We start from the raw sequence: 13190 nt of genomic DNA on the forward strand, positions 1-13190 counted from the left end.
ACCAGCTCGATTGTGAAAAAAGTTGAAAATTTGAATTTTTTTATTTTCTACTATCGAATATCATAATTTACAAAATAAGTGAATTAATCCTACAATTAAAATAACTAATTATTCATCATTAAAGAACGTAAAATATTCGTCAAATAATCAAACAAGATACACAGTACAATTGAAGAATATAGAGGGCCTGGAAAACAGGGCAGAAAAGAGTTGCAATAATGTGACTATGAATAAGTTTACGATTCGTGACTAGAAGATTGAGTTGCGGTATTAGCCGACGGAGGAGTCAGCGTCAATGGCATAGGCTGCGTGATACCAGAACTGCTCAATGTAGTTTCGGATTTTCTGGCCAAAGCCTGTAGTGTAGTTAACGAAGGCAGTTGTAGACCCAATCCCACGCTGCTGACTGGTAACTGGAGGGCAGCTGCAGCGGCGGCAGCTTGTTGCTGGAAACTGGCCACCTGATGGAGACTTTGGAGCAAAGCTGCCGAGTGCTCTTGAGCTTTACGACGAAGTTCAGCGACGCTCGAAGTACGTTGTTCGGAATTAGTACCGTTTTCAACGCCTGTTGAGAATATACTGCTGCCAGAGAGAGGTTTGACAGGACAGCATGAACAAAGGCCAGGGAAACCTGTAAACAGAAGAGAAATGATTGGTGAGCATTTTTGTGGCACGAGTTGGTTTTATTTCAAGAGTAAAATTGGAGTGAATTAAAGTCACCCGATAACCCTCTTGTGATTTTAGCATAATAGCGTATGAGAACGTATATTGAGACAATCGAATAAGAAATTTCAGATTTAACGCCACACCTGAGACCTAAGTATAGGTACTTTGCTGATTTACCTCGCGAATATTTTGCCTCCTTAATACGTGTTTATGAAATTCTTCCATACGACGTAATCCGACAGATATCCATCTAATAGACGATCCATCATTATGGTTAAACTTTACATCAAATCACTACGATGGTGTATCGTAAGATTGCAATTTTCTCTCCATCTCTGTCTTTTACTACCTCGTGTCGCGTTTCTCATTGATTTTAATTTCGCACACATGCCCTATCATCACGCCTATGCTTACTGGTGTATTTTAAGCAACCTATATTTGTACTTAACGATAAATAATGCCTTTTTAAATAATTTATTTTCGTCCTTTGTAACCCGTGATTAATTATGGCTCGACGAGTGCATCAAATAGCGTAATTTACCATCACTGCGTTAATTTGGCGTTTAATTTCGAATTAAGTAAATCGACGTCAGTCAACTTGCCTAATTAAAAATGTCTGATTTTATAGAATCATCTCTCTGGGTCGTGTCGAAGTACATTATTATTGTGATTTAATGGGAAATTTCGTGTTTTGGTTTTTACTTACTCAGCGATGGTGAGTGGCGTAAACATTTTAGATAATTCATTATTGGTTCGGGTTTAACAATTTTTCGTTGAAATTATGTAGGCATTGTAGGCTCCATTGGAGTGAATTTCAACTTTTTGAATAAATTATGAGTCAAATAAGGTAATTGAGTGCAAAATTTTATTTTTCGATTTTTAGTAAATTTTCAGGAATTTAAAATGGACTCAAAATCCATTTAAAAAACTCAAAATTTGATGAAATTGAGATGAAGAGCTGAAATTCAGTTTGTACCTCATTTTCGATTTCCAGAGTACCGTAAAAATGTGTCATTGGCCAAAATTCTAGATGACAAAGTGCATTTTTCGATTTTTGATGAAAAATTACCTTGTAGAACGCTGGAATTTGGTGTGTCCTATTTTTGATTTCCCGAATCGATTGAAAACGGATTCGAACCGTTTTCAGCAGTTTTGGAGCTTCCAGAAAAATTTTTGAAAGTTGAAAATATGTGCTGCAGTAATTTTAAGACGCTGAGGCTGAGTAGATTGAAGTGGTTTCAACTTTCAAGTCGTTTTGAAATCTCCATAAAAATGTCTAAAAATTTCAGTTTTCAAAAAAAATACCTAAAAATCTGTTCAAATAAATTTTTGCTCGTATTAATTTGAATGATTGACGATTACTCATCATCATTTTTTTCGAAATCGGTTTTTGGCGGTTCAGAGTGATCTTATGTTTTTCAAATTTTCATTCGTGAAATCGCTGGAGAAATATGCAGTTCCGAAAAGACAGAAACTTATTTGGGAAAATTGGTGTGTAATCGGTCAGTTTTCAAGTCACTGACAATATTCAAGTTGATCTGAACCGTTCTTATGGCACTGTTTGAAAATCTAGAATTTTCAGAAAAGTGCTAGAGGCTTCAAAACGACTTGAAACCAACGTCGAAAATAGAGCATAAACCGAATTTCAGATTTTTTTGTCAAACGGTGGCGCGAATGCTGTGAATTTTCTAATTTTCAATTATGGAATCGCTGGAAAAATGATATAATTTCGAACTGGCAGAAATCGAGATTTGAAAAATGGCGTATAATTAATCAAACAATGGGTCACTTGATTACAAACACCGATCGTGTTTATACGAGAAAATGTCGGTTTTAACAGTTTTGATGGGACCTTTGAAAAATCCGGAAATTTCAACTAGAAGTTGAGTAAGTGATAAAATGACAATTTTACTGATTGATTCATATGATTCATGAAATCATTTTCATGTTTGAATTTTTGGAAACCTCGAATATGGAATTTTTTGTTTCAAAATGAAAAACAAATTAACCCGAGGGAGGCTAAGGCAAAATCTTTTGAAATTAGTTTTCGAGGGAGTTAATTTTTTTTTACTTTAAATATTTTAGAACTATAATTTTTGTTTTAGGAAGTTTAATTTTGAAAAAGAAAAAAAACAGGTTCGAACGAAGCGAGAGTAGAAGCTTTTAAAAATTCTTGTTTCGAGAAGTGAAACAAAAAAATGTTTTTCATTCATCACGAGCCTTTTTTTTCCACATGGAGCAGATCGCCCTATTTGCCCTCTTTCTCTACAACCCAGCCAAAGGCTCCAGAATGGTTTGAAACCTTTCTCTGATTGACTCAGCATGTAGAAATTAAGATTTAAAGTCAATTTAAGCTTTTAAACTTCGTTGGGTGTAAAAATTTGTGGAAATTTAGACTTTCAAAAATCTACTGACAACTCCAAAACTGCTCAAAATAATTCGAAATCGTTTTCAAAGGTTGAAAATAGAGCACCTACTCAACAAATTTCAGCTTTCTGGGTCCATTTGGAAAAATTTTAATTTTTTTCACATTTTTGGATCAAAATTAATTTAATTTTTTCTTTCATAAATCGAAAAATGCGCTTAACCATCTGAAATTTTGACTGATGATGTATTTTTGCATAGGTAATCTTCTGATTTAGCTTAGTATGGTTCCGAAGTATTTCTGTTTGTTCAAATACTTCCCTTGTAAGGCATAAATTTCCCAAATTCACCTCACCCCGGTCGAATCCAAAAACTTTCCTAAACCGCATTATTTTATGAAAATAAGAAATCCCTCATAATGAAGCGTCAGTATGAACATCTGATTGGAAAATCATCATAAAAAAGTGCAAAATAATATCTAGCACTTATAGAGTTGAATTTATCTTTTCGTGACCCTTTCGATCGCTTTTAGATCAGACCGTTAATCACCTGTCTAATTTTAGCACTGTTTTCCTAACCTTTGAGTCAATTTTACCATCGCTTAAATAAATATCTACTTGAACGAAATGTCGTTTTGGTCTTTCCACTCATATTCGAGTGTGTTTTTCTTTACGTAGGTACCTTATTTCTTCATCTTGGGGGAGTTTTCAAAAGACACCAAATATTCGCGGATTTATCGCTACAAGTTCCGTTTCTTTTAGTAAAATCATTTTTCTTACTCAAAGGCTATACGTTTTATTCCGCCTACTTGGGTAAACACCTATATTTTTTATTCGCCGGCATGCGGCAGGTAACTGTGCATTAATTTTCATTTTAACCTACGTTCCTCTGCCCGCACTTTCGTGGGAAAAAGAAGAAAAAAATACGCAGCCAACGAAAAAAAAATCCACTCAACTATAAAGCCATTAGGTTATGCGCGAAATTAAGGTAAACACTATGTGGTAATTAGTTTATAGTAACATTATACTATACTATACAAGAATGGAGGCTAAAAGAAAATGTCGGAAGAAAGGATAGAATTAAGTTAGAGGAGAGGAGGCACACGTTGAGGACGTTAATTCTATATGTAGCTGCTACACCTGGGACCACACGATGAACCCTTCGATGTTTTCCCTATTGCATATACGTGTATAAGTATATTACGCGTGCCAGCATCGGGATAAACGCGCGTAAGGTAACGTGTTTCTATACCAAGCTAAAGGCAAATTCGATGCCCTCTTGTTTGCGCTACACTATACTATACCATAGCATGGCGTAGGATGCTGAGGCGAAACGAGATAGAACTTAGGTACCTAGTATATACGCTATAATTCCTTTATAACGGGATAACTTAACCGAAGATTTATTGGCCAAATAGGTTAAAGTTATTTTGTCTTCGGCTCCGTGTGCCCGGGTCGGGTGCTGCGTGCTATGAGCCATTTTATATTCCAAGTCGCTAAAGTGGCGCTGCTGTTGGCTTTTTATGTGGATGGTATTTCTCCCAATAGTGCTTTTTACCAAAATGTGAGTGAGTTTTCAATCATTGATATCTCCAATTTCAGTCAGAGGTTTGCTTTCCTCCTTTCTCCTGAAAAAAACTATGTTTGACCTTTTTTTTTTTGTTGCGTATTTTGTTTATTCGTCGACGTATAGAGTATTGTATACAGGGTGTTCGGAGAGAGAAAGATCAATTTCAAAATTTATGCTCAGATCTACCTGTACTCAATCAATACAGCATGTTTGAATTGACGTTTATCGTGAATTATGGCTTTACAACTTTATTAGATGAAATTTCGAAAAGATTTCCAACTGTCAAAAGATTTACTAGAGGCTCTAGAACGGCTGGAAACCATCTCCAATCAACTCAGAAAACTCAAATTAGGGTTTAAAGTGAATTTTAGCTTTCCAACTGGGTCATTCCACGTCAATTCAACCAAGAAGTGGTGGGGGGGGGGGTCGGCGATTTTTTTGAAATTTTTCTTGTGGAAAGAACTTTTGAAGGGATGACCAATGGCGCAAATCGCAGCCCTGTACCCCTTTTTTAAAGGCTGCTGGGGGGTGTCAAAAGTTTTCAGTGAACTTGAAATATCATCCATTTCAGCAAATAAAAATTCTGAGTGAATTGAAAAAATGAACAAATTTTTTTTTTTTTCTATGCGTGAAATTGTTATCAACTTTTTCATGAAATACGTCCGAAAGAGGTCAAAATAAGACAACTGAATAAATTTAAACTTTTTTTGATGTTTGGAATTGAAAATTGAATTTTTTCGAATTTTGATATTTTTTGTGATGAGTTTATTTCATCGAATGAAAGGGTTTTTTCAACTTTTTCAACGGATACGTAAAAATAGGGGTCGAACAGGTCAACTTCATCAATCAAAACTTTTTTTCATGCTTTAAATAAAAAAATCGCATTTTTTCGCAAAATTTCAATTTTTTAAAATCGACTTAACGAAATGATGCCATTCTAATTTTTTAATATGTTGTTCAGTATAAAAAGTTGCCCATAATATATTTTTTTCAGAATTTTTGAGAGTCGGAACGATGTGAAAACTACGTTTTGAAACTTTTCGAGCTAATTTTTCGTACGAAAAAAAGTGGCAACACTGAATTTTATGATATCACCAAAAAGCCTTTCAAAACCCCTAACTACATATTAGAAAAATTTCAATTTTGGTAGGTATGGCGGTTATCGAGTAATCCACTGCTGAAATTGATGAAATGATATTTCAAGTTCACTGAAAACTTTGACACCCCCTAGCAGCCTTTAAAAAAGGGGTAGAGGGCTGCAATTTGCGCCATTGGTCATCTCTTCGGAAGGTCTTTCATCCGCATGAAAAATTTCAAAAAATCGCCGACCCCCCCCTCTTACGACTTCTTGGTCGAATTGACGTGAAATGATCCAATTTTATTGGGTAAAATGTTGTGTGGAAATTTCAACTCTCAAAATCAAATATTTTTGGGGGGAGGGGGGTTTGAAAATAAGTACTCACATACCAAATATCATCTTTTTAGGTCAGTTTGATGACGTTAGCATTTTTTTTATTTTTCGCCCAAAAGATGAGTTACAATAAGAACTGTTTTATGCCCCCCCCTCCCCCCGCAAATGTTGACGAAAGTAGCCAAAAACTATTGCATATATGTACAATCCCTCTTGGGAAAATTGACCATCAGTTCTCCTAAAGCTGAAAACTTTGAAAATTTTTGGAATCACCGTGCTTGAAAAAGAAAAATTCAATGGTGAATTGGTATTGAGTGCAGTTTCAAACTTTTTTCAGGGTTCCCAAACATGAATTCAAAAATGAAGGAAACTGGTCCAAGTTATGATCCCAAAACAATTTTGGAAATTAATTTTGAATGCATACTGCTCATATAGTCGTATACATAATATGCAAAAATAACATTTTTTTTCAAAAAATGTGTATTTTTACTTTTCCAGGGGTTCCTAAAAATATACCTATTGAAAATCGAAAATCGAAGTTTTTGATACCAGTACAACTGGTTACAGGGACACAAATTGGGTCATTTGAAGTACTCCTTGAGAGCAATAATTGACCATTAGAAGAAAATTACCCTGACTCAACGGGAAAGATCTGAAGTCGATTTTGTTTAAATTTCAAAAGCATAAATAATTAAATATGCACCCCTTCACCCCAAAAAAGGTCAATGACTTCAATGACCAGTTTCATTACTTCACTTGAGTTGTATCCAATATCAATTCATCATTGAAAAAAAAATTATTTTGATTACAGTGATTCCAAAAGTTTCCCAAGTTTTCAGTTTTGGCTATTTCTGTCAAAACTCGCCGCGGGGTGGGGGGGGGCACAACTTACATCCTTTGATTTTCAAAAATTCACCAAAAATCGAAAAATGCACTTTAGCATGTGGAATTTTGACTGGTGATGTAGGCAGTTTTACACGCTGTTTTGATATTTTTTTCTGTCAGTTGGGATATCTCTCGTATCAATCATTTTTTTAAATTATAATATTATTGTTTTCTCGTGACTTGTTCTTAGATTTCTTAATTTACATGTTGATCAAAATTAAATTTAAACTTTTTTCTCTCTGAGTGGCGCTAGCCCCTTTAATTTTGAAAATGATTGACACCTTCGTCTAACATTTGGTACTCAGTCGTTTCATCACGTACCACCCCAAACACCCTGAATGTTGTAGCTCATATCGTTTGCAAAAAAATTTACCCACGCGATGGAATAATAATACAGGAGAAGAATCGGTGGGCAAAGAATAAGGCGATGTTTTATTAATTACGTCGCGTCTGCGTCGAATTAATACATCCTGCGAAACTTTCTCGCGTTACCTTTTTCCCTTCTGTAGTTATTAAAATTTTCATTAACGTTGTCATTTGTTTTAAAATCATTCACGTTCGCGTCTTCGTCTTTTCTCGCGTTAAACGTATTTTATACAAAGGTAAATTCGCAATTTCTAAATTGGGTTAGCAGAATTGAAAACGACGAAATATAAACGCGTTCTCGCGCTTAGGCGACGCAGTTATAAATTTACATTAACGTAATGATATAATACCCATTGGATGTTTCTCTTAAGATGGTTACCGCGCGTCCTCTTCCCCTGCCCCCGCACGCTGTGCGCCCGTTTTGCCGCATTAATAAATAAAATACCTATCTCTGTCTCACCGGTGAAACTAAGTCAGTTATTAATGATACTGTAAGTTTTCGGTTTCGGTTAACTTTGAACGTAATGTACCATCTAAACGGGGTATAAATTGTAATTTGGGTTATTATCACAATGAACGGGGTAGAAGTAGATTTTTCCTTAATTTACAAAATTAATGAACGTGACAAAATAAACGGCACGGTATCGTGATACCATCCTTCCACCACTACCCCCCCCTCCTCCTCTCGCACCACCAACTACTTCTCGGTTTAGGCAGCTATCTTGTTTATTACGTTTGTTTTCGCGTTAAATGTAAAATACCAGGTGAAGAAGGTGGTAGTGGTGATGCAATCAAAAATAATTTTACTTTTACTCGTCCTTCCAGATGTCAAAATCGTTTTCCTTAACGTTAATAAAATTGCCTAGTTTTGACTTGGCAGGCGCGTTGTTTTCGGTGTGAGTATCGAAGTTGCCCTTTGCTGCGTTACTCCTGATTTGGCCGAATTCGTTGGTTAGATTTGTATTATGTATTATGAGAGTGAGATAATTGAACAGAGAGCTTTGTAAAAATGTTACGCTTATGAGTGGAAAATTGTCTGATGTATTAAACAGAGTGCTCGTTGCAAATATAAAATTTTTTTAATTCCATTTTATTACACATTTTGGGACGACATTTTTCAGTTTCCTAGGAGAACTTCATTTGAAATAAGTAGCCCACGTTGACAAATCACTGCAAATATGTATTGATATGTACAAATTCAGAATAAAAATGAGATTAAAATTTCTGAGCATCGAAGATTTTTTTTTGAAAAGTTTCTGCTAACATGTTTTTAGGTTTCAAGCCATTTCAAAGCCCTCATTAAGTTTTTGAATTTTGTTTTTTGTTTGTTTTTTTTTCTTGATAAATGCCTACGTGATTTTGAATTAGCAGAAAGAAATGTTGAAAAATTGCAACAAAATCGATGACGAGGTTCACGAGATTGGTTAATACGAGTTTATAGATGCTGAGAATTAATTTGACTTTTTTAATAGAATTTTTTGAAAACTAGAAAATGTAGAAAATTTGCTGTACACTTCATAAGATGGCTCAAAGCCACTATCAATCGATTCTGGAGATTAAAAACAAAATAGAAACCAAATAAATTGAACCCCATTTGGGATGGCTGAGGGTCAAAAATGGGTGGAAAATGAGGTTGTTTTCCTTGTTGAATAAGGTGGGGATGACCTGGGATGCTGAAATTTGAGTATGTTGATCAATGATCACAGTGGAGACTTGTCTATGGCATCAATTGGGGTCCTTATTATGGTCCTCTAAAAAAATGACTTTTTGTTATTTTCAACTTTGACTCTTCCCTCCTCACTTCATGGGTCAAATCCGGATTAAAAAAAAAACATTTTCCAAGTTTGACCTTCTTTTAGCCTTTTTCGTAGTTGTAGCTTTTTTCCATTTTGTATTTAATTTAAGGTTTTCTTTCAATTCAATACTTTACCTAGTTCAAGCTTCTGATGTTTCATCCAGAAAATCAAGCATTAATCATTGAAAATGTCACGTTTTTTCAATTCTATGTAACTTACTCAAAAAGTTCAATGTTTCTAAAGTAATTACCTATCTACTAATAAAATAAATTACAAAGAACATTTTAAAAAATTTATCGAATTTTTTGAAAATCCTCTGTGAATTTTTTCTCTCTTGTACAGCTTTTCCTCTTTTTTAAAATCTCAAATAGGTCTCAAGAAGCATGATAGAGTAAAAGCTTGTGTACCTAGGTGAAGGTATTCTGAATTAGCACAGTATGTGTAGAACGTATACGATCTCGTTAATTAGTCGTAGAAAAGAGTGGTTTTACACTCGAGTCATTCGTACTCGTACATTATGTTGGCAATTGTTCTCAGCAATTTACTCGTTAGTGAGAAAAAAAATTTTCAAGTTGTTGGAAAACGTTGAAAGTTATATACCTCTGAATTTTAAAATACCGAGTACACTAGGCTTTTGCGTGATAATTTTACGATGGTGGTTTCTATTCGAATTTCATTATTATCTGAGAGCTCTTTTTTCCTCGCTCCGCACCCTTTGTGTAGCCCATGTCTGTCAAGAATCGCCTTTTTTTCTTTCTCAAACGCTTATTACTCAATTTAGAAGCTGAGAAATTAAATTTTTGCAGCCAGTATTAACTCGACGATAATACATTTTTTATATCTGTATTCATAACCGCCATGAAATGGTGTAATTTTACGTAAACTTTTGACGAGGTACCATAATCCTTGCTCGAGTAATCGCAGTATTATTTTCCTTGAAAATGCAGAGAAGGCCAAACTATACGAGTACATGCACAAATAAGTAGGCTAAAATAATAGACGGTAGGCTTCTTTTGTATGAGAAGGAAATCTGCGTAGAAAAAAGGCCTCTCGGAGCGTCTCGAATTGGCGTAAAATGCGATAAAATAAATTAATCCATAAAATTTAGCGAAGGCGATAATTTTTTAAAAAGCATTTTCGCTTAACCGTATTCTATAATAAAATATTTATCGTACCTTTGAGTCCTGGAAACAGCGGCGGAGCAAAGGACGACGATAAATGAGGTGGGAAAAATAACGGCGGATTTGATCGCAAAGGTGAAGAATTGGCTTCCGATACAGGTCGAAAACTGCTCCTGTAACAAAAGTATGCCATTTAGTGAATCAGCGATAGTCGGCTGTAGAAAAGAGATCTCTATGCTGTAGACAGTGCTATGCCCCCGTGCGGCCTTTCGACACTCATTAATAGAAAAATAACCGTGGGTGGCCTCTCGGCGAGCGTAGGTTCGACTGAAAACAACCTATCGACAAGTATACCCGCTACGGTTTTTACAATACTCGACCAGGGGTGCCGTATGGTATATGCCTATAAAGCTTATTGTGTCGGACGCGTGATTAAGGCCACGTGGCATCGGCCAACTTGCTCTACTCCAGTCTGAGTGGATGATGATGATGGTATCACAACAGTGACAATACCCGTAATCGTATTAGACGCGTTTCGTTGATTTATTGAGTATATTTTATCGCGTGAGTTTGCAATGTTCTTCTCCATGTCTATGTACACTTTGTATATTGAGTTGTTGTTTGATAGTAGTTCACGCATCATGTAATTTCATCCTATTCACTGCCCGAATATTCCTTAACGTTTTCGCAATTGCGGTTTAAAATTGTCCTAAATAATGGCCCGAATGAGGCGTGCGTGTGCCACTGTAACTGTAACCGTGGATATGGATATGGATATTTTTTTTTTACTATCGTATCGAAATGGTTTATTCGAGCTTTTTAATGGTTTGATTGGTCGGGGAAAGGTTTTACTATTTTTTGATGACATCAGCGGAATCATTTTGTACGTTGGCCTTCGAGTGGGTTTTCTGCTGCGGAAGTCTAAATTTGAAGCGCCTCGACTCTCCCCTTGCCTTCCCGTTAATTGTTTTGATAGAAGTACCTACATGTTATTCCTAGCAGAAGAAGACTAATTGCATTGCATGATGCAGGAGTCTTGAGGTTTTTTCAAATTTAATTATAAGATTTGTGGGTATCATAAAAAAGACAATTGATGGTGTTGCTGAGAAAACGTCTCATCAGACACACGTCTCACCCTTTTTCCCAATTGAAATATTACCTCTTTTTTTTTTACATATTTTTATAGTGTAGGTATGTAGGTACTGGTCATTAAGTGTAATTAACCAAATTCATGGTACATACGTATTTTCCGAAATAAGGGAGCATTTTATTTGAAAAGTTTACAGAAAAAAAGTTGCAGAATTCAACATTTTCAACAACTTTCAATGGATTAATTTTTGCTTCTGACTCGTGGTTTTTGAAGATATATTCCATGACATGAAACTGAATTGAAAAATATGAGTTTGAGGTTTCTCGATGAGCTCTTCAATTCGATATTGGCCAACTTTTTTTTTGTGTAAGATTTGAATTATTTTTCTAGTATCAGTTGCCAAGAGTCTCATACTGTGGTCATTTTCAAGTAACTTGTGACAGTTGTGACTTTTGCCAACTTTTCTTTCCTTTCAAAAAGTCATTTAAAGCCACTCAGCCACTCTTAACGTGCATCGATGAATAATAAATACAGCACGTACCATAAAATCATGTGTGCATGCATCTTGAAGACCACTGGCATTACAAGGATCTCATAACTGGTAACGGGGGGGGGGAGAAGTATGGTCATTTTCAAAATTTTAAAATCAAATTTAGATGAGGTAAAGCCCGAAAAAATGAAACATTGGTGGAATTTTTACTGTGGAATGCTGATCAAGTGGATCTCAAAAAAATGTCGAGGGATTTGGACCAAATTCAGTGGAGACCTCTATTTCAAGTTGAAAAACACTCAGGAAGAATTTTGGTCCGGAGGTGGACTTGGAGAAGAAAAATGGATCCTCAAAGAAGGCGTTTTCGAAAAAATAATGGTGGTTTTTTCATTCTATAGCCCTCAACGAACCTGTTTTGGAAAAGATGGCGCAGTTCCAAAAAATTTAATTTTGCCAAAAAATCCAAGACCACGTTTAGGACTCTACTGAGTGATTGAAAATTTGAAACTGCTCATTTTTGGACAGTAAATTTGTGTTTTGAAAATCTTCATTCCAAATATTTCGCATTAATTACGCCAAAACATGGGGAAATATTCATTTCTGAAACTATAAGATATTTTGGAACACACTGGTGCTAACTTTTTGATCATTACAGGGCTCGTACTCGGTTATTTGTTGAATAACCAATAAGTTATTAAAGTTGCTAAAAGTAACTTTCGTTCACCTTTTTGAAAGGCTAGTCTCTAAAGTTACTTTTTTTTTAATTTTCAAATAGTTATCCGATTTTTCCGAATCTCATTTTTCGACAAAAACAACGAATAAGTATCACTGTTCTGCCAAGAATTGGCAAAAAGTTTCGCTTTTTTGCCAAAAATGTTTAAGAACTCCTGATTTTTGCTAAAATTACTCGTATTGTCGAAGTCTCGTTATCTGCCAAAAGTAGCAAAAAGTCCTACCTTTTGACTTAAGTTTCAAAAAAGTCTCGTTTGTTGCCAAAAAAATCAATTTTTTGACAACAATTACGAAAGTTTCATTTTTAGATTATAATTAATTATACGTAAAAACAAAAGGTTCTGGTTTTTCGGTGAATTTTTTCTGCATTAAAATGTATTCCCATCGTTTTGTCTCTGTTTTGGTTAATTTTTGGTTACTTTTATGGTTATTTTTATGGTTACTTTATGGTTACTTTTTCAAGCTTTTTTGACCTAATGCGAAATACTTGAGAAGAATTATTCCTAAAACACGAATTTATCTACCCAAAAATAAGCAATTTGCTCATTTTCAACCGTTCAATAGAACCCTAAAAGTGGTCGTTGGCTTTGATGGCAATAGCCTAGGTTGACGCACAATCCCAAGCACTATCTTTGGGAACTAGGCCCTTTTTCCGGAACCAGGTTGGGTAAGGGCTAAAGCGAAAAAACCATGATTTTTT

The 13190-nt window shown here is 35.2% G+C and overlaps 1 protein-coding gene across 3 annotated transcripts in view; it reads right to left on the minus strand.

Moving 5' to 3' along the window:
• Positions 1–22: 22 nt before the first annotated feature.
• Positions 23–13190, minus strand: part of Drgx (Dorsal root ganglia homeobox) — a 52579-nt gene continuing 39411 nt past the window's right edge. For all 3 annotated transcript variants that reach the window (XM_065350269.1, XM_065350267.1, XM_065350266.1), the window contains 2 exons: positions 10233–10351; positions 23–631 (listed from right to left, as the gene is read on the minus strand). In XM_065350269.1, coding sequence (XP_065206341.1) covers positions 237–631; positions 10233–10351 — 514 coding nt within the window. In that variant the 3' untranslated portion in view covers positions 23–236. The remainder of the gene's footprint in view (positions 632–10232; positions 10352–13190) is intronic.

Source organism: Planococcus citri, chromosome 2 (genome assembly GCF_950023065.1).
Source record: "Planococcus citri chromosome 2, ihPlaCitr1.1, whole genome shotgun sequence".
In the NCBI taxonomy this organism is placed as follows: domain Eukaryota; kingdom Metazoa; phylum Arthropoda; class Insecta; order Hemiptera; family Pseudococcidae; genus Planococcus; species Planococcus citri.